Source organism: Sminthopsis crassicaudata, chromosome 5, assembly GCF_048593235.1.
Source record: "Sminthopsis crassicaudata isolate SCR6 chromosome 5, ASM4859323v1, whole genome shotgun sequence".
NCBI classification, from domain to species: Eukaryota; Metazoa; Chordata; class Mammalia; order Dasyuromorphia; family Dasyuridae; genus Sminthopsis; species Sminthopsis crassicaudata.
In genome coordinates, this window is record NC_133621.1 from 186,891,483 (window position 1) to 186,914,254 (window position 22,772).

General features: G+C 37.2%; 1 protein-coding gene across 1 annotated transcript in view; it reads right to left on the reverse strand.

The window, feature by feature from the left end:
• VWF (von Willebrand factor) overlaps positions 1-22,772 on the reverse strand; it is a 203,412-nt gene that overhangs the window by 132,386 nt on the left and 48,254 nt on the right. Inside the window, exons 7-12 of the mRNA XM_074269040.1 lie at positions 20,147-20,363; positions 15,663-15,785; positions 14,657-14,768; positions 12,496-12,542; positions 2,550-2,686; positions 1,278-1,416 (exon numbers count right to left, since the gene is read on the reverse strand). Coding sequence (XP_074125141.1) covers positions 1,278-1,416; positions 2,550-2,686; positions 12,496-12,542; positions 14,657-14,768; positions 15,663-15,785; positions 20,147-20,363 — 775 coding nt within the window. The remainder of the gene's footprint in view (positions 1-1,277; positions 1,417-2,549; positions 2,687-12,495; positions 12,543-14,656; positions 14,769-15,662; positions 15,786-20,146; positions 20,364-22,772) is intronic.

Below are 22,772 nucleotides of genomic sequence, written 5' to 3' on the forward strand. Positions count from 1 at the left end.
TCTGTTGCCACCAGAGGGTGACAGAGGCCGCTGTGTATTAAGATTGACTAGCAGGGTTTGCAATAGAATGCTCATTTCATCTGTGTTTTGAAATTAAAAACTAGATTTGTGATTTCACTGGTTAAAGAAAACAGACAGATGAAGAAATTTCTTCTATCACAGCAGATTCTGTGTATTTTTTTGTATGTGGCAATTTATAGTTTTTTTACATATAGCTAGATAGGTAAATAGGTAGGTAGGTAGGTAAGCAAGTAGTTAGGTAGGTAGATAGGTAGGTAAGTAGGTAGGTAGGTAGGTAGGTAGGTAGGTAGGTAGGTAGGTAGGTAGGTAAGCAAGTAGTTAGGTAGGTAGATAGATAGGTAGGTAAGTAGGTAGGTAGGTAGGTAGGTAGGTAAGTAGGTAGGTAGGTAGACAGATATGTAGACAAATAGGCAGTAGATAGATAGATAGATAGATAATATAATATATAGGTTTATATATGTGTGTGTGTGTTATTTTTTAATCTCTGCCATATATGTATAGTGTTTTATAACTTTAAAAGTCCTTTCATACACATTAGCTCACATGAGCTTCAAAACAACCTTATGAGATGACAACTCTGTGGATTTTATTCTGTTGGATTCTAAGCCCCACTTTACAGATGTTATGGTTTGTCCTTCATTCTGGAAGAAGACCATGACATCAGGGAGGTAATGCCATTAGCAAGTGGATGACCAATTGGTTAAGTGATTTGCCTAAGTTCCACGACTAGTAAAGGACAAAATAAAGATTGGAAGAAGATCTTCTAAAAGCTTATCTTCTTTTCACTTAGGTAGCTATAGGGCAAAGTGCCTGGTATTCTAGATCTGGAATAAAAAAGACCTAAATTCAAATATAGCCTCAAATATTAGTAATATTATCCTGGATGAGTCATTTAATCTCTACCTATCTCAGTTTCCTCAAATGATAGTAGCACTTACTTCCCAGGTTGTGAAGATGAAATGAGATACTACTTATAAAAAATGCTTAGCACAGTACCTGGAACATAGTAGGCACTTAATAAATGCATATTTCCCTCACCATACAACACTAGTTTTAAATACAAGGGCTTTGCTAGAATACATAGAGTCCATGAAGATGGAGTTAGTTTGAAAAGAGTTCATGCAATTTTGAAGAAACAAAATCTTAAACATGAAAGAGAACAAACAGATAAGAATATGGGAAGAAGTGAGCCATTCAATATGGAGGAAGAGAGGGAAAAGCACTAACCCTACCCTTGAGATACAAGGGATGTTTACCTTGCATTAGGGGGATCTGAATGTCTTGTCCATCCAGTGAGACCACCCCCCCATGCTTCAATTTCACCATGCTGTTGTGCAGATGGAGGAGCCGGAGGGTGACAGAACGAGTGCAAACAGCATCTGGGTCATTGGCACACTGGAGAGAGAGAGAAAATTGATGAGGATTTTACACAGATACAAACAACCAACAAATGTGTGTGTGTGTGTATTTATGCAAAGAGAGGCATAACAAAATTATATATCTGTTATATAAATTTACATAAAATTAAAATACTCACCCCCATCCCATTATCCTTAAAACTATCCCCACTCAGGAACAGAAATTTCTCAATTCCCTAAAGAATCTGGCCCTATTTATCGTCCAAGTTCCTGTTCTCTCCCCTGACACCATTTTTGGGAGGTCCAATGTCCACCATTGCTATGTTGTTTATATATGTGTGTGTGTGTATATGTATATATGTTTAAATGTGATTAAACTCTTATAATGCTATTTGACCTTCATTTGCTGTGGCAAAGAGAAAAGACTATTAAATCCCAGCAAGTGACTAGAATACAAACCATTTAAGGCCTCTTGATTGTAACCTAATTGATCTGTCCTTCCTGGAGCCAGGACAAACTAAGGGATTTCTTCAAGTTCCTTCCAATAAAGATAATAGGGATGGATTTCAAGCTAAAGGAGATGCTGGATGAAATAGTGAAATCTCAGACCTCAAAGAGATTTTAGAGATCACCTAACCTAACCAAACTTAAGGCAGGGAGTTATATTTGATGACCTCTAAATCCATAAACTTCCCTGAAAATCAAGATTCACACTAGTCCTAGGGTTTCATTTTGGGCCAAAGTAATCCTTCTTCCACATGGAAACCCTTCAAATTTTTGAAGATAGTTATTATATTCACAATGTCTTCTCTTTTAAAGGATAATCACCTCTAGTTGCTTCAATCAATCATCTTAAGGCATGCTTTTGTGTCTTTTCATCATCACCATCCTTTGGACTCATTTCTGTTTATCCTTGTCTGTCCTAAAGTATAACCCCTAAAACTAAACATATAAAACCAGATGGAATCTGAGCAATCTTACTCTAGTACAATGAAACTAAAACTTCCCTAGTCTTAGACACTATTTGTCTAATGAAGACAAAATAAAATACTTGGAAAAGAGATGTGTTTCTTTCATATAAATACAGTGCCTCTGTGCTCCCATTGCTTTAGAAGGAGTTTTCACTATCTCCTCCCCCAACCATTCATTTGGGCACAAATAGCAACTCACCTGGACGGTTTCTATGATGATAGAGAAGGTATTATCCTGGCAATCCCGAGCCAATAAATATTGGCAAATTCCACTGAAGGTAAAGTACTTGTTGTCAAAACTCTTGAAATGGGACTGACCTGTTACCAGACACTCCCCTGGAGGAATACAAAGAAGAGGAAGAAGAAGAGAAGAATTTCATAAAATATGGAAAGGGTACAAGGCAAAATTATCAGCAAATCAATTTTTCTACGTTTCTAAGAATATTCCTTTCCAATGCAGCCTGAGAAACTTTAAAGAAATTGAAACAGACTCTTCTTGTACTCATTCATTCATCAAACCTTTATGGAATACTGCAGGACAGAATACTAAGATGAATAAAATAAAGGTGTTTTCTCAAAGACCTTTCAGTCTGCTAGGAGAAATAATAAAATCCTAAGGAGGTCTGAATCTCAGAGCCCATACAGTCCAAACCCCTTTAATTTACAAATGAGGAAACTGAGGCCCAAAGAAGTTCATTGGCTTGCCCAAGATCATATAGGTAAATATCAGAGAAGGATTTGAATCCAGGTCCTCTGAGAGACTAGATCGAAGAGTGAATAGAGTAGACAGACTCATCTTCCTGAGTTCAAATCTCAGTTCAAATTAACTAACTGTGTGATTCTGGACAAGTCACTTAGTCATGTTTCCTCATAGAAAAAAAAAAAAAAAACAAAAAAATGGCAAGATATTCTAGTATCTTTGCCAAAATAAAAAAAAAAAAAATGGAGTTAGGAAGAATCAGAGTAAGCTAAAACAAGTGAACAACAATAAAACCCATGACTCCAGAGGAGCCAGTGTTCTGTTTGATGACCTGATTATCAGATACAAAATCAGCACAACACAAGATAGATTATGATAAGTGCAGTAAGAAAGAAGTTATGATATAATTGAAAAGATCATTAAATCTTGGTCTGGGAATTGCCAAGGGCCATGCATCCTTGCACCTCCACAGTCATTTTCTATCCTACTGCTGCTGCTATGTTCTGCCCTCCCCATTATCGTTCTGGAGGCCATTCAAGCCCAGGAGGAACTGAACCACTCAACTCTGAACTTCATGGAGCTCTGCATCCTTATTTTCTCCCTAGCCATCATCTTTCCCCTTATTCTCCCTTTCTATTTCTTGCTCTGAGAATTATAATTAACATTACTTGCCTTCAGATTTGGGGAACATGATCTCCATTTCAAGCACATAGAATGACATCAGGGATTTATTTAACAAGAATGAGAAGGAATTTTCTACCCCCAATTCAGATACTTGTCTGGGGCCAAGCATCTTGAATTTGTACCAGGAGTAAATTGCTCAAAAGAAGACATAAAATGTCTGCCTGAGACATTCTGTGGGATTTAGTTGGCTGGCTTGGCTGGGTGTGGTGGCTCACAGCTCTAAGTAATGCCCTAAAACATCTGGCTGCATTATTCCCTGCTACAAAGAGATTTTGTTGTTGTTATTGTTGTTCCATCATTTCAGTCATGTCCAACTCTTCATGACCGATTTTGGGGTTTTCTTGGCAAAGGTATTGAAGTGATTTGCCATTTCCTTCTCCAGCTTAGTTTTACAGATGAAGAACTGAGGCAAGCAGGTTAGGTGATTCACCATGGATCCACAGCTAATAAGGATCTGAGGTCACCTAGCTATGCCCTCTTTTTTATTAGTTGATAGACCCCAGTAGGTTACAGCAAAAAGTAGCAGATTCGTGTTATCAGAGAACAGTTCAGAAGAAATGATGGTCAGGAAAAAAAAATAGTAGAAAGCAACACAGGGACATCAGCAGCAAGTAAGGATCACTGCAGTTCTGAATGTGTCTGGGTAGCTTCTGGGGTTCCTCCTAGATCAAGACTTAAGAACCTAAGATCCGTGATTCTGTATGAGTTCTCCCAATCATGAACACACCCTGGACACACTGATCTCTATATTTGGGTACTCCATAACATGTACCCTGACCACACTGGTTTCCTGGAATGTGTACCCTTGTGTCCAATAAATGCTCCCTGGACACAGAAGTTATCTTTGTGGGAGCTCTGCAAATGTTTTCCTTAAGTATGTATTTGTATATGTATATGCCCTCCTCCACTGGAGGTATGGTCATTTGGGAAAAGGTACACCTGATAAATGCATAGGAGACTTTTCTTTATTACTTTATTTGTTGTATTATTTCATAAATGTCTATAACTTTAAGCTAATATGCCCTCCACTTGACTTATAAAATAAATACATTAGTGAGGGGTTATTAGCTATGGTTTGAGATGCTGACCCATAGAATGCCTCAAACATCAGGTAGCTTTCTAGGGGGTCCAGGTGCTACATTCATAAAGAGTGTTATTTTTAAATGTCCTTGAGTTGTGATTTCTGAGCTAGATTTGCAGGACTTAACTGAACCCATTATTATAATTTCTGAATAAGGCAAAAAGGCAAGTATGATAAAATACATCACCAGGTATTTTGAATAGCAAGTGAGCAATACCAATGATCCCTAAGAATTCTTGAAACTCCAGAGGAGAGTTCAGTACCCTATACTTTCACCAGGTCTCGAAAGAGACAATTCTCAGAGTAACCTCACAATTCCCCACTCCCCCCATCCTGTTCATATGCCCCAGCTGCCTTCCTACAGTTCTAGCCCCATGACTGCATCCTGGACCAATGAAGGGCTAGGAACGCCATCTGGCCATGATCTCATCACCGGTGCCTGGGAAGTACCGACATCAGCAACTTAAATACCCTGCCCAGGCTGACACTGTCTGTGGGTTAAAAACTAAACCCTTTCCCCACCCCAAAATACTCCCTTAGGCCTACTATGTTACCTTAGTCTCTCTGTCCCAACCTTCTGGCTCCCTGGGATTAGTTTGCTGCCTTCTAGACATACCACATTCTAGGGGGCATTTGTCCAGATTGGGGTCTCTGCCAACACTCCAATGCTCCCTACTCCTCCCCTTTGCTCAGGGCACCCCCTGCTCTTGGCCTGAGGCAACTGCCCACAATGGATGCATTGAGGCTGAAAGAGCAGCCTGGAATTCTTCCCAATTTCTCTTTGTAGTGTTTCTTCTGTCTATTCTCATCTTTGTCCCTATAGTTGTAGACTTTAAAGAAAAAGAAAAATATGTATAAAGATTTTTCATCTCTAAAATTAATAACATGTATATATTTATTAGTGTATATATATAAAACATATATATGTAGAGTACTGCAGCTACAGTATAGATATACACACACATAAATACATGATAAATAGATAGACAGATATACCATATCATTTCTAAAAAAGAAATTCCTTAAGTACTGAGTTTTAGGGATTGAAAATAACAGTCTAGATCTAAGGACCGGGGTCTCTTTAAGAGATAGTCCTATAACCAGAAACATCCTGGCTTCTGTCCAGGGGCTAACAATAGGCCCTGTCAGACAGCCAGGGAGTCACCAAGGGCAACAAGGGAGATTCCATCTATCCTTCTGTTTAAAGCTGGACTCTCTTTGATGAATCTAGGCTGGAGCCTTTCTCTTTGAGTCTCCACAGGCCTGTTAGTTTCCCTGGTTGGAACCCTCCCATACCCAAAGACAGTCAAAGTATTCATCAGGTATAAAAGTTAAAAGCAGACAGTCCAGTAGATCTTAGGAAATGAGCAACTCTTTTATCTGTTTAGAAACTAGAACTGCCCCTCAGATAGCTAAAGAAATGAAACTGTTACCTATACTTCCAAGCTTCTACCTAGTCTTTTTTAGAAATAAGAGAAAGGGAAGGACATCTGAGTTTCTCCTAGGAGCAGCAGTCCCATAGATCTTGATAAGGGTTGAACCACTAAGATCCATGCCACAGGATCTATGAGAGGACACCCAGTGTCTACTCTCTCTAACAATACTGCCCCAAGTACTCCCCCACATCTCTAACTACCTTAGGGGAAAATAGGAAAGAGAAGGAGTAGGAAGTCATTTTACCCAAGACTCTGAAGGAAGCCTTCATTGTAGATATGATGGGAATACACAAGAGCAGAAGGAAGGAAGAGAAAAAAGGAGAAAGGCTGGTTAAAAGAATGCTAAAAGTGTTGATCCAGCGATATGGCTGGGAAAAGTATCCAGGAGGTTAAAAAAAAAAAAAAAAAAAAAAGCCTTAGGAAACTAGTAATAACGTAGATATACAAACAAGGAATTCCTGTCAAATGCCTTGGCCCCTTTGCAATGAAATGGGTGGGAGTTCCTCCCCGTCCCTCTCCTTCTTCTGGATGCTGTTCTTATCTCAAAAAGAAATTAGTCCTCTTTCCCCTTAATGTTGCCCAGGAAAAGAGAGGTCATTAGAAGATTTAGAAATTACTGAAAGTAAAATGGGTCCTAGAGATGCTATCTGATACCCTGAGCCAGTTTCCTGTTCAGACACTTGTAATTTAGGGGTCCTAGAGTCAGAAGAAGTAGAAATCTAAATATTGTGTTTAGCTTATCTCATTCAAACAATCCATGGAAGAAGCTGGAACTGCAGGAAGCCAGAGAACCCCCTGGTCATTGAGATGTTATGTTGCAATTTGTCCCTTGGTTCTACCATAGATCAATATCAGTTTTTAAAAGAGGACAGATTTTGCCAGACTAACTAAAACCCACCCTCTTCCCAAGTAGATGCCTAAGATAGTGGAGGAGCCTGGGGAATGAGGAGGGAGGTTGAAAAGAATCATTCCCCAGTACTCCTGGGCACAACAGATCTGGTCAGTAAAAATGAGCTGGGGGGGGGGGGGTTCTTACCTGTTGGATAAAAAGCTATCATTTCCACAGAATCTTAAGGTTAATCAAGTATTTTCAGAGACATCCTTTGAGGAAGGTAGTGTTGGCATTTTTATCCTCATTTTACAAATGATAAAACCAAGAAGTGAAATTTCTTGCCTAATTAAACTCATGCAACTAGTTCCCAGCATACCTGGGATATAAAGACTCTCCTTTGGACTCTACATGCAGGGGTCTCTTTGTTAGGCTATGATGTTAGCAGGAGCTCTCTGGGTTCAAATGCCAGTTCTGTCATTTACCAACTGTACAGCTATGGAGAAGTCACTCATCCTCTCCCAGTCTTTCTCAAACACAAAATTAGTAGTAGTAGTAGTAGTAGTAGTAGTAGTAGTAGTAGTAGTAGTAGTAATAGTAGTAGTAGTAATAGTGATGGAGGTGGTGATGGTAGTGGTAGCAGCAGCAATAGCAACAACAGTAGCAATAGCAGTAGTAGCAGCAGTAAAAACAGTAACAATATAACAGCAGCAACAGGAGCAGCAGTAGTAGTAGTAGCAGCAGCAGCAGCAGCAGCAGCAGCAGCAATAGCAGTAGTAGTAGTAGCAGCGTCAGTCCTAATAGTAGCAACAAAAGGATAATAGTAGCAACAGCATCAGCAACAGTAACAGTAGGAGAAAGAGGAAGAGTCATGGTAGTGGAAGAGGTAGTAGTGAAAGAAGTGGTAGTAGTGGCAGCAGCAACAGTAACAGTAGTAGTATATAACTATGTTCCAAGAACTTTACCATTATCTCATTTGATCCTAACAAGAACCCTAAGAGCTAGGTGCTACTTAACTACATTTGTGTTGTTGTGCAGTCATTTTCAGATGTGTTCAACTCTTCATGATCCCATTTGGGGTTTTCTTGTTAAAAATGCTAAAGTAGTCTGCCATTTCTTTCTCCAGCATATTTTACAGATGAGGAGACTGAGACAAACAGGGAAGCTGATTTGCTCAAAGTCACAGAGCGAATAAGTTCTGTGGTTGAATTTGAACTCAGTTTTCCCTGACTCCAGGCTGAGTTCTCTCTCCATTATAATACCAAGTCCTTCCTAGTCCTCTTTCATTTGAATGCCTTTTCTCTGAGATTAATCCCAAATCATCTTTGTTTGCACATAACTGTTGCATGCTGTCTACCACATTAGACTGTGGGATGCTTGAAAGCAGGGATTGTTTATTTCCTTTCTTTGCATCCCCAATACTTAGTACAGTGCCTGGAACACTGTAGGCCCTTAATTAATAAATGCCAGTTGACTGATTGATTAAATTACATGACTTAATTGCATGATTAAAAGGGAAACATTCGAAAGATGTGTAGCATCGTAGAAATGTAAGGTTCTTATTCTGAGTATACACATTTAAGATCCCTGGTTTTTCTTCCTAAGTCTCCAATTTAGTGCTCACTTATTTGAGCTAATTTAGTTTTTGTCCAAACTATCTAATCCTATTGTTTCTCATATAATCCAACTAAGAAAATATCAGTGTCTGCTCTTAGCAAATTTACTTCTTTCCCCAGGACAAACTTTTTTTTTGAAACAAACACAAAGAGATCATGGACGGGAGCCTTTAAAATGTCTTATGGGCCTTTCTTTAAGGATCACTCTGATATCCTTTAGATCCCAGAAATATATGATATATGCAGAAGCTCACACTTGCCACCAAGCCTAAATGCATATGTGTTTTCATTAGAAGAAACATTTATTTAAAAAAATAATGCCTTAGACTTAAAAGAAGATGATTATTAAATCTAAAGAATCACAAAGGACTAAGATGAATTGGGGGTAACTAGGGAATAGAGTGGATAGAGTGCTAGCCCTGAAGTCAGGAATATCTGAATCCAAACCTAACTTCAGATACCCACTAGTACATGACTCTAGGCAGTCACTTAACTGTTTGCCTCGGTTTCCTCATCTGTAAAATGAGCTGGAAAACGAAATGATAAACCTTTCCAGTATCTTTGCCAAGTAAACCGCCAATAAAGTCATGAAGAGTCAGACAAAACTAAACAAGAGCAAAGATAAATTTCATACAAAGTCAGGTGATCAGTCAAAAATTACAAGCAGTCTCATATACCTTAGAACTTGTCATTGGCATTTTGGAGAAGTCTTCAAGGAGTGAATTTTGTTTTGGAGAAATAATAGACGCTATTTGAAGACACTAATCGACCATGTAGTCAGCTGGAAGAACTAAGAGTCGAGATATGTGGTTTGAGTCCAGACACAACCATTAAGTTGGCACAACCCTTGAACAGTGCTAGCACCTAAAAAGGTCCTTGGTAAATGGAACACTTTTGGGTCTCAGTTTACTCATTTCTAGTTCAAAATAGACAATCCTATTTTCCTATGAATCTTTCAGTTCCCTTGTATTGTAAGGTCTACAGTTCTAAAAGAGGAGTTTGGCTAGCCAATTGTCGGAAATGCTGCCAGGATTAGACAGAACTTGAATCATATGTAATTAAAGAGAGATGTTAGAACACATTGGAAATGCTCTGAAAAAAAGGGAGTAACAACTTCGCCTAGAGAGCTTTTCTCTGTACTAGGAAAGTATGAGACTTTTGAGACAAATACCCAGAATTCCCTTCTCAGATTACAGAGCTCTGGCTGAGCCCGAATCCTGAGAGTCTCTTCAGAGTTTCTCCCACCAGGTTTCATTGTCTCTATCATTTTTCTTCCTTTCCCTTCTGCCATGACTCTTTTTCCTAAGGCTAACATTTTATTTTTTTTAATAGTAGCTTTTTATTTTTCAAAATACATGCAAAGATAGTTTTCAACATTCACACTTGCAAAATTTTGTGTTCCAAATTTTCTCCCTCCCTCCTCTCCTAGACATCAAGTAATCCAGTATAGGTTAAACACGTGCAGTTGTTCTAATTGTATTTCCACATTTATCCTGCTAGACAAGAAAAATCAGATCAAAAGGGGAAAAAATGAGAAAGAAAAGACAAGCAAACAAACAACAACAAAGATAAAAAATACTATGCTTTGATGCACATTCAGTGCCCATAGTTCTCTCTCTAGGTGCAGATAGTTCTCTCCATCACAAGTCTATTGGAATTGGTCTGAATCACCTCATTGTTGAAAAGAAGAACTAACACTTTAAAAAATAAAAATCTTTAAAAATGATGTGATCTATAACATATTAATTTACTCCTCTACAATAGTTTCTTTACCTACAAAATTGGCACAGTGTTTGAACTGCTTGCTTACCTTACAGAACCGTTATAAAGATATTCAAAACCTCAAAATACAATATAAATGCACACCAATATTGTTATTATCAGCCCAGCTATATAGTACTGTCTATATTAAATGCTTTAAATATTTACTCTCAGAGACAGTGTCCTAAGTAGGTAACTGGCCACATGAAATTAATTCAGGGACATTAGAAAGCCCCAAGGGCAACTAGGGGAGCAGTAGATGGTACCAGACTTGAGTCATCTTTCTGAGTTCAAATCTTATTTCAGACTCATACTAGCTGTGTGACCCTGATTAAGTCACTTAACCTTAATTACTTCAGTTCCTCATCTTTAAAATGAGCCAGAGAATGAATTGCAAACTATTCCAGTATTATTGCCAAGAAAACCCCAAATGGAATTATAAAGAATTGTACATGACTAAAGAAAATGATTGAAAGAAAACCCCCAACTTCCCTATATGAAAAAAAAACTCCCTCATCTCTTAAGATGATGCTTGAAATTCTACAATTAGAGCTGCCTCCAATTCATCTTAGTCCTTTCTGATTCTTTAAATTTAATAATCATCTTAAGTTTAAGGCATTATCTTTTTTTTTAATAGATGTTTCTTTGGTTGATGACTATATTCCTTGTTAAAATGCAAATCTCCCTGGAAGGGAGTAACTTATTAAGCCAAATTAATCATTCATACCTCAGTGTGAATTCATTTACTAAATCTTTTCCTGAGGATATTTTTTTTTTTTTGTCTCATAAGGAATGATTCTGGGAAGTAAAAGGAGGCAAGAACTACATTCAAATCTTACCAACACAATTTTGCCCAGGACCAGATCTATCATCCTGTCATCACATGAAGTCACAGCTGCACACAAATCAATTCCCTCTATAACATCACCTTCTCTCTCCTCCATCCTTCTTCTCCCTAACCCTTACATTAGAGTTTCTTTAGTCTTATATTTCTTCTATCAATCTTTTTTGCAATGTATAGTCTCAGAGAGCTACCTAGTGGGCTACTGAGAAGTTGAGTGGCTTGTCTAGGTTCACATAGCCATCATGAGTCAGAGGCAGCCTTACTGCCTCAGAAGTCAGCATTCTATCCATTATCTATCCACTGTCATCCATAGTGTACTAACCATAGGTAATGTTAGACTTTCTAATAAGGGTGCTTGGGACTGTGGGTCCCATGGCCAGTTTCTGTTTGGATATTTAGAGGAATCTCCTGTCTACTTTAAGTACAAGATTCCACAAGGTCTCTCATCCCTCCAAATCTAGAATGATGCTTTTAAAACTACATTTCCTGTTGGCTCCATCAGCACAGACTATTACAAATCCCTACAGCCCCACCCAAAATTATTCCTCTGGGCAAGCAAGCAATGGAAAAGACATCAAAGACAAAAACCAACTGTGTTCTCTCTTTTAATCCCTAAAGTACAACAGCTTTCTGAAAGGAGTCCATTTGTCCAATGGAATAAAACAAAAACCTTAATTGAGTCCAATTCCATTTTCTCTTTTAATCTCTATAGCACCACTCCTTTCCTTCCCTCTTCCCTCCTCTATCACAGATGCTAGAACATCAGTTCTCTATTAGCCCAAACGTATTTAGCTTTTCAGGCTTCTAAAAGCTAACTTACTGCAGAAACTAACTAATAAAAAGAGGGAGTGTTTTCTCTATACACCTATATCTGTAGCAAGTTGTTATTTAGTCTTTTTTCAGACATATCCAGCTCTTCATGACCTTATTTGGGATTTTCTTGGCAAACATACTGGAATGGTTTGCTTATTCCTTCTCCAGCTAATTTCACAGTTGGAGAAACTGAGGCAGACATGATTAAGTGACTTACGGTCACACAGTAGCAAATGTCTGAGATTTAAACTCAAAGGAAGATGAGTCTTCCTAATGTCAGGTATACCATGGGTACTCAGTATACATTGCCACTGGGCTGCTGTAACAGGACTCTATTCTCCAATTCAGAAAGAAATAGAAGAGGACTTGCACAAGACTTACCAGGGCAATCTTCATTACTACAGACCCACAGGCTGTTCCGACAAATGCTGTCAGGGAGGGAAAAAGAAACATATACATGTTATAAGTTTAAATGTACATAGATGAATTCCAGCTAATAGCTAATGCTTAGCTCCCAACTAAGTCTGCCATGATAAAATACTAGGAAATAAAGTTAGGAGACTTTCTCCTACATAAGAACTTCTTTGAGATTCTCCTGTTGCCAGTGTCCCACCTCTTGCCTGCCCCTCCCCAAATGGTCTTATATGTTGATTCCCCAATAGATGTAATATCCTAAAAGGCAGGAACAGATTCATTGCTGTCTTATTCCAAAGCACCTAGCTAAGTGCCTGACAAAAAAGCTAGCTCTTTACATAAATGCTTGTTGACTAACTGATAAAGATTGATTCATTAAGAAGCATGAACCATAAGAAACATTAGGAGAAAGGAACCCCAAAAAATAAAACTTTAAAAAATCAAAAGAATCTTTGGGGGGGTGATCCCCCCAAAAAAATCTTAATGTTTTAATCTACTAAAGCTTAAGAAGTATCAATATAATCTTAAACTTTAATAGTTTAAAACTGCACCAAATAGAAATATTCATGACCTGTGAAACAACCATATTTTGCTGACAAATCCCTGTTACACCTGTCTGTAGTCTTAGAGGTAGAAAACTAGTCAGAAAGCCATGACTGAGACCCCTTTTACTGGCCACACAAGCTCTGTTTCTTACCTATTATAGTTATTGCTCTGATAAGTGAGGAGTTCCACATTGCCACAGTTTGTAGATTAGCTTAACATGCAAGCCCAGTAAGGTTGGGTCATCCATTTCCCTAATATTGGAGGTACCAGGCAGCCACATATATATATGTATGTGTATATATATATATATATATATATATATATATATATATATATATATATATATATATATTCTAATTTTTTGTGGCAATTATTTATCACTCTTCAGTTAATTGTCACATTATAATAAAATGTATTATGTATAGCATCTACCATACTGGACTATTAAAAATAGGACTACTATTTTTTTAATGTTTTCTTTTCTTCCTCTTTTTCCTGCTGAATATATATATATATATATATATATATATATATATATATATATATATATATATATCTTAGTACTTTATTAAAAACTAAATTAAATTTTGGCACAGGAAATGTATTGCTTCAAATAAAACATTCAAATTATAAATATCATTAAATATCAAATAAACATCATTAAAAACATTTTAAATTTTAAAAATGCACTGAAATTTTTGGGATCTATATCATGAAGGGAGGAAATCCTTGGCTACAAGGCAGTACAGAGAGGGGGGAAAAAGAAAAAATAGGAATGAAGAACACAGAGATATAGTTAAGTGCCAAAGAACCCTTGCCAGGAGAAGTTTAAGGAATCTCTGATTTCTGATGACTCTGGAATTATTAGGATTCCAGAATTCTTATCCTTGAATCTTCCACCTGATCTACATGAAACAATTAATAGGGAAGGCCTCTCTCAAAGAGATGAGAGAGAGAAACTGGGAAATGAGGAATTCTTAGAACTTTTCAGGGATGGGTGTCCCATCACAAATGCAGAGCTCCAAGTAAAAATACCCAGGATATCAAGAAGTAGAGTAAGCTGATAGAAAATGAGATGAAAAAGGGTCCCTCTAAGTATGGTTAAGTAGAAACAGCTTTCAATTTTTTTTTCCATTGGATTCTGTTTTTTCCCATTGTCCTGTATGAGGTTAATTGGGAAGAGAACCATTCAGTTAAGATAGTGACACATTAAAGTTGGACAAGTTTTTAGTTTTTACTTGTTTGTTTATTTTTAAAGGCCTGAGATGAGAAGCCAAGCTGGCTGTTTGCATGTCAGCTTTCTTCTTAAATCTCCAGAACAGAAGAGTTTATTCCACTTTAGTCTTAGGCTGGTTATCAAATGACTTCTGGCCCCAAATTTGTCTCCTTCTCAATCCTCTGCCATTTACAGCCAAGTCTTCCTAACATATCACACGTTGCTAGCTTTCAATCTTCCTTATCCTGTCTCCTACTCTGTTCCTTTTCTACTTTCCCAGATCCATAGTCCCTGGCCTGTCCTCATGCAGCTTCCACCTTCTAAAATGGGTCCATCTTCACAGTCAGGTTTTTGCCCTCTACCTACCATGTGTTGCAGTCCTGGGAAATGGAGGAGCCGGGTGGGTAGTGTTTCCCAGAATGCACACAGGAACACTCTGAGCTTTCCACACAAAAGCCATTGTCAAGCAGCTTCCCCTCTGTTTCAAGGAGAAAACATCAAAAAAAAAAATTATAATGTACATTATGCCATATGGAATAATCTGCAAAAACCTTAGAAGTTGGAACTATTAGAGACTTTAGATATCATCTAATCCAATCCAATCATTTTATAGCTGGATAAACTGAATCCCTGAGTAGGTCAAGTCAATTTTCCAAAGCAACAAAAATATTAAGAAGTAGAGCTCAATTCTCAGTTTCTAAATCCAGTGTTTTTATAGGTTTTTCTAAGAAAAATTCTCAAAGTTTATGTGATCTTGTTCAATCTTACCTCAACATCTAAATCTACAGAGTGAACAAGAACAGTTATTCCTGCAATGGAAAGATATTGAAGCATAAGAGGAAAAAGAGTTTTGTCCAAGGTAGCATAGTCAAAGCTAGAGGTCCTCAGACCAAGATCACTGACCATACACTAACAGATACTTTCCCCAAAACTAACAAAATGCTTTCTTATTGTCAAATGTCTTTATATCTGGGTCAAAGCTATTTTTCAGCTTAGTCAAAATGACGAGCTCTGGAACCATTTGGAAGAGTCTTCCGTCCAATGCCAGCCACGAGTTTCACTGCTGATTAGAAAAGACAAAAGGGTAAAACATAAACACATGCTCCCTCCACAAAGTTACCTTGGGAGCCTGGACCATTTCCCCTTTGTTGTCTTAAACAGAAGCACTTTCATCCACACCAACAAATGGCAAAATTTAAAAGAAAGTACCAGTGCTATCCTGATCACACTGTACAAAGGCTTTAAATAAAAAAGAAAAGACCTCTGATTTCAGAGACAGGAGAACAAAACACAAGTCTCCTTCATCTCACACCCCAGAACCAAAACCTCTGCCAAGGGATCTGATAAGTAAATAAAGCGATAAATTTATTACCAGGACAGCTGCAGCCATCAATGCATTGGTTCTGACATACTTCATTGATGTGTAGACTTTGACAGGTTCTGGCACAAGGTGACATACACTCCTTATATTCCATGTCAGTGGGACATGCTGGCCCTTAAAACAAAATATAAAATAAGTCTCCCTTTCCTCCAGTATAATATCATGTACAAAAGCTTGTCAGCCTCAGACTTTTCCCAATTGTCTATGGGACTCCAGTGACTCATCCTAACTCAAGACTCAACATTTCCCCCATGGTTACCCTGTCCTAGTTCAGCTCAACTTTCCCATCTCTGTTGAGATCTACTTCTGTGGCTGCATGACCTTGCATAAGAACCAGCCCCTCCCTGTGCATTATCCCCCAATTTTTTTGATTGTCAGGGGGTTTCCTATGAGCTCATTCTATGTTTTTATTTGATAAAATTAATCTGCCCTATATCTATCTGATTGATGTCTTGTTATCCTAACTGTTTAAAAGAGAGGAGAGGTCCCTTTTAAAGAGGTTCCTAGAAAAAAAATTGAAGAGAAGGAGTCCCAAGTCAGCTAAATTCTGATGTTCTGGTAATAACGTTGGCTGGGGATATGAGATTTAAAGGTTTTTATTGCAAAATGCGCTCAAGATAAACACAGTACAGGAGTCTAGCTCACAAGTGACATGTCTTTTTAATTGGGCCCCTTTGCAAGTTTACAAACATCTTTAACCCTCTCTGTCCAATTAATCCATAAATCCTACTGCCACTTGCTTCCTATGCTGTGCCCCTTTTTCTCTATAAGCAATGACCATGTAATCTCTGCAACTCCTTCATCAAAAACAGTTATTTCCTATACTTTGGTACTGTCACTAATAATTTTCTTGTCTATTGCTTCTACTATATCACTCCTTTTCCATAAAAACTCTAATTAATATTCTCTAGAACATACTATATTAGGACCTATCTTTGGCTTAAAAGTTCTTAGTTTATATTCTCTCACTAAGCTATTTATAAAGTATAACATTGTGAATGGGCTCTACAGTCACTAAGTATATCACCTACATAGCCCTGCCCTTTAGAAGAGTAAATCCTTTTTTAACCTTTATACCTTCTCTTACATTGTTCCCTTTAACCAGAATAAACCCAAGTGTAGACTCAACTGCTCGTGAGTCATGTCTTGTTCAAGATTGTACTAGAGATTCAGGAACAGCTAAATGGAACATTGGATAGAACACTGGCCCTGGAATCAGGAGGAATTGAGTTTAAATCTGGCCTCAGATAAAAACATTTCTTAGCTGTATGACCCTGGACAAGTCATTTAACCTCAATTGCCTCAAAAAAATAATTGTACTAGGCCCAGAACCACTCGGGGTCAAAAAAGACTTAATCTCAGAATAATTCAAAAGTTCTGGTGGGGCCCTCAACCAAATCCAACCTCCCAGGGCTTTTTCCAAGTAAAGTACATATAACATTCTCCATTCTGTTTTGCCTAACCATCAAAATTCCATCCAAAATTCACCTTCTCCACAAAAACTTGTTTAATTAGAAATCCTATCTAGTATTGATCACTCTAAATTTCTATTTTTCTCTCTACTTGCATTTTGCCTACCTGAAATTCACTACACTTAATATTTATGTCTTGCTGTGGGACTATTCTCAAATCTATAAATCTGCCTTCTGTTAACCCCATTAAATCATAAATTCCTCCCCAGTTAGGATCCTACCTTCTTCCTCTCTATACCCACATAGTGAGAGGGCAGTGGCCAAGATGATAGCTTATAGGTCAAGGTACCAAAAAAGAGATCTAATCTCTTCATTTTACACTTGAGAAAACTGAGGCCCAGAAATATAATAAGTTATATAAATATAAATAAGAATAAGTAAGAGAGAATTTTTTAAAAAATAAGATTTCGGGTTGGGGGAGGAAGGGAAAAAATCTGAATAGAAGTAAGTGCAAGGGATAATGTTGTAAAAAATTACCCATGCATATGTACTATCAAAAAAATGTTATAATTATAAAATAAAATAAAAAATTAAAAAAAAAAAATGAACATTACTCAACACATAAAAAAAAAAAAAAAAAATTAGATTTCACTAGTTATAAATACAAAAAATGGGATGTGAACCCAAGATCTTTCACTCTAGGACCAATGCTATTTCCAACATACTGTACTGTTGGGAAATGTGATATATAGCACTGCCTAGAATACCACTTCACTCCAGTTCTACCCTTCATAATACCCTTCTCACTTTCAAAGAATTCCACCCACTTCAGGGCTGAGATGCTGATAGTCACCTTTTTTCTCACCAATGGGCTATAGATATTTTTAAAAGGACATAATTCACAAAGAGCAAAATGAGTTGCATAAATATTTTTGTTCCTGTCTTTGCTTTTTTGTTTCCATCAGTTTATATCCCAATTTATATGTTTATCTGCATTGACCATAACCATTTAAGAATATAGTATATAGGGGGCAGCTAGGTGGCAGCTAGGTGGCACAGTGGATAGAGCACCAGCCCTGAATTCAGGAGGACCCGAGTTCAAATCTGATCTCAGACACTTAACACTTCCTAGCTGTGTGACCCTGGGCAAGTCATTTAACCCCAGCCTTAGGGGGAGGGGGGAAAGAATATAATATATATGAATATATATTATATAAACATATATGTCAATTATTAATTACTTAACATATTAATATGTTATATATTAATATATATGAATGTAAGAGTAAAAGACAGAAGTTACTCTACAAAATAATTATCACAACTCCTTGTTCAAAAGGGCAATTAACTGATGTTGCCTTTTGATGGTTATGAAGATTTGACATTTAATAAGTAAATTATAAGAACAAAAAAATAGGACTTATGAACAAATACTATAAGAATGGAAACTATTCCTCCTAGAGAAAAAAAGCCTGTCTTAATGAAGACAGCAGACCTTAACATGAGTCTTCAAGCTATTATGAAGGCAGTTTTGATCTATTCCATCCCCTTTATCTCTCTCTCTCTCCGTCTGTCTCTCCCTCTCCCTCTCCCTCTCCCTCTCCCTCTCTGCCCTCAGTCCCCATGAATAGTTAAAAGCAGAAATAGACTAGAATTATAACAAAAGACATACATTAGATGTGAAGAGCTTCAACAAAACCCCACAGAGCATTACCAAGGGAAGCTATGAATGAATCATAGTAAGAGAAGCAAGCTATAATGGAGGTAGCCACATATACTGGAGGCTTTTCACTCCCACAATTTCTATGAATTTTGTGATTTGAGCCACTGCCTGTGGGAATGAGACTTGTTCTGACAAATAGCAGAGTCATGATCAGGAAATAAGAGCAGAAGGTTGGCAAGGGCTTTGGGGAATTCTGGTTAAGAAGTTAGCTTTTATGAACTGATCGGAGATTTGATTTGTTTACATTGCTTGGGGACAGAGTGCCTCCTTAAGAGCTGGATCTGTATGTCTGTCTTTACTTTTCTTTTTTCTTTTTCTTTTTTTTTTTTTTTTAATCTCCATGACTTTTCAAGATCTGGCACTTGTTCACGTAAATCCTAGAGAAGCAAAATTATGGGATTAATAATCACAGACTTGGTTTTCCAGAAGTACAACTCATCTAATGGTAGAGAAATCATAACCCAACAAGCAGCCCACTATACATTTGAACATCCCTAATTATAAGTTTTTCTGTATACTAAATACTTAATAACATTTGTTGACAAACCAATATGATATAAGGAAACAGAATATCCCCAAAATATCAAAAGAATACTCAGTAAGAAGTATCTCACTAGAGTGGATAAGTTGCTATATATAGTAGGAAGGTCCCTCAAGCCAACAAGAAAAAAAAATCACAAGAAAGAAGGTGAGCATTTACACCTCAGAATTAGGTACATCCAGGATGATTTCAGAAAAACCTGGAAAGACTTACATGAACTGATGCAAAGTGAAGTGAGAAGAACCAGGAGAACATTTTACACAGTAACAGCCACATTGTAAAATGATCAGCTGTGAATGATTTAGCTATTCTCAGCAATATAATAATGATCCATGAAATTCCAAAGGACTCATGATGAAAAATGCTCTCCATACTCAGAGAAAGTACTGATGGAGTCTGAATGCAAATTGAAGCATACTAGTTTTCACTTTATTTTTTCATGAGGGTTTTTTTTTTTTTGGTCCATGTCTTCTTTCACAATGTGACTAATATGGAAATGTATTTTGCATGATTGCATATATATAAATTATATCAAATAGTTTACCATCCCAGGAAGGGAAAGAGGGAGAAAATTTGGAATTCAATTTTTTTTAGAAGAATGTTAAAAAAATTTTATATGAAATTGAAAAAATAAAATATCATTTTAAGAAGAATTTGGAACATTTACAAATCTGAACTTGACTTATTGTTTTCTGACTTAAGAAAATGATGGAATAGATATCAATTATGTAGATTAACCCAAAGAGCTGGTTGTTAAACATTTACCAACATATCACATGATGTATCCCACTTAACTTACTGCATTTGCTATCATGAGTCCAATCATTCAACACCATTCCCCTCTGGGCACAATTCCGGGCATACTCCAGGAAGATTGAGCAGGCACATCCTTGTTTCTGAGCACAGTGGCATAAGTCTTTCTCACAAAGAGCAATAAAGGGTTCAGGATCCACCAGGGGATGACACTGGGCAAACACTGAAGAGCTTTTCAAGATCTGACACCGTTCTAGTAAACCCTAGAGAAGCAAGATTATGGGATTAATAATCACAGAAGCCTGGTTTCCCAGAAGTATAACTCATCCAGTGGTAGAGAAATCCCAACCCAACAAACAGCCCATTATACTTTTGAACATCCCTAATCATAAGTTTTTCTGTATACTAAGCCAAAATCTACCTCTCTCTAATTTATGCCCTCTTGTCCTCTGCAAAGCTGATAAGCATGAGAGTCTAGTAATAAATGGAGTGGGTTGCCAAAAGGAACTCCTTTCTTCCCACTTCACAGCCCCTTTTGGTTTACCTCATAGATCTGTCCCTGGGATTATCTGGCTCAGTTAATTTCTATTAAATATAGTCAAGTAGGTAGATCTTTCCTCATAAATATCTATTGTGGCCTTGGCCTAAGGTTAAATTTCAAGGTTGCTGAGGCTTGTGAGCTACTAGAGATGTCAGTCATAGAAAAACAGTAGCCCTATTAATGAATTTTAACACATATAAAATATTAACAGAGGTTATCACATTACTAGACAACTAAACATACAAACGGTATTAGTTGTAAGGACATTGTCTAGAAATTTCTGAGTTTGTTCAACCAACATTAAGCTCCTGATGTATGCAGAACATTGTACTTTCCACTGAGAGAGCTACCCAGTTAATAGTAAAATTTCTGTCTCAGGGAGGTTATAGCCTAGGAGATGGATAAGATATCTATTCACCTAGGAGATGAATAAAGAAATAATAATAGCATTATTAATTCATTGTTAATTAATAATAAAGAAATAAAGATTATTACACAATAAATACATCAGTGAATTAAAAACAAAATTGTAGGTAAAGTTAACTATTTTTATACAGAGTTCTCAAGGGAAGAAATGGCTCCTGTTACTACATATGACCAACTATTCTGCAAGGTATAGTTTTGAACCATTGATGTTTTGTTATCCACTTATACATTGTTCATGCAATATTAATAATTTGCTTAAGGGAGGTGGTCTTTATATACTCTGATTACTAGGCCCTGTGAACTCTGAAGAACCAAGAATTATACAAAATTAGTCCAGGGAAGCAGCCCCAACTTGGTATTATAGAAAAAACTCAAAAGACTTGTATTCAAATCCCACTTCTGAAATTTATTAGCTGAGACTTCAGTGCCTTCATCTATAAAATCCATATGCTTCTGATCACCCTCTTTTTAAACCTGATGTCTCTCTAATTCATTTTTATATTTATACTATTATACATTTATATTATACTGAAATAGAAAAAATATGCAATCAATTTAAATTTTGCTTAGTTCAGGGTTTCAAGGATCAAGAATTCTTTTAATTGTCAAGTCATTCTAGAGGATAGACAATCCTTTGGTCTAGATGCTTTACAGGCATTCTATAAATCAAAGCTCTGTTTTAGGTTTCCTGTGGTCCTCCTGAAGAAGGAACTTCTGCCCTGATTTTGAAGTGCTGAACAGGGGAGGTAGAAAGGTGAGAACTGAAACAAAAGCAGATGAAGATGCCAACCAGATAGTAAGGGAAGAGAAAATGGGCATGTGCCAGGAGTCTAAGATCAGGCTGAACTAGCAGTTGTGGCATTTGGTGGAGAGTCAAGCATAGTCATCAACAGCTCCCTTTTTTCCCCTACTTTTCACAGAGCACAAGATTCTGGGAAATTTTCCACCCATACTTTATATATCAACCTCTTTTTCCTTCCAACAACTACCATTCTACCTAGTGAAAAATATGGTTTTAAAGAGAGAGAAAGAGAGAGAGAGAGAGAGAGAGAGAGAGAGAGAGAGAGAGAGAGAGAGAGAGAGAGAGAGAGAGAGAGAGAGAGAGAGAGAAGTATATCTCTAAGGCTCATTGTAGTCTTCTGTAATGTGTTTGGCTGGCTGCATTACTGTGTTACTGGATACTGCTATTAAGGTAAATAACCATTAGCTGTGACTTTTCTAAGTGTATAAATTTATGGTTTGAGACTGAGAGAAGAAAATCCCTTTTGAGAAGAAATTTCTCTGGTTTTAATCCAGAGTTGGGGTAAGCCATTTAATGAGACAGATTGTAATTTTGGAAATTTACTGAGATATTGTAAAGCATTCCTATTAGACTACAACTGAACCCAGAGAAAGAATTAATACGGAGCTGAGCCAATAGTAGAAGAGTAAGGGTTGGTATGGCTGTCTTTAATAAACTCTATATTATACACCTACACCAAGATAGTTACACTTCTTTTCAGAAAGATTGTGGAGAATGATTCGATTATTCTGGGTTAAGGGTGGGTGAGGGTGGAGGTGTATATACTGCCTGCCTAATTAAGAAATGACTATGATAATAAACAATGGTGCTAGATTCCAGTCTCCCCCACAAAGCTGAAAATAGACTTGAAACAGGTATTAGTGGAGCTCAGTTGGTTGGGTTCAGTATTCTATGGTAGTTTGA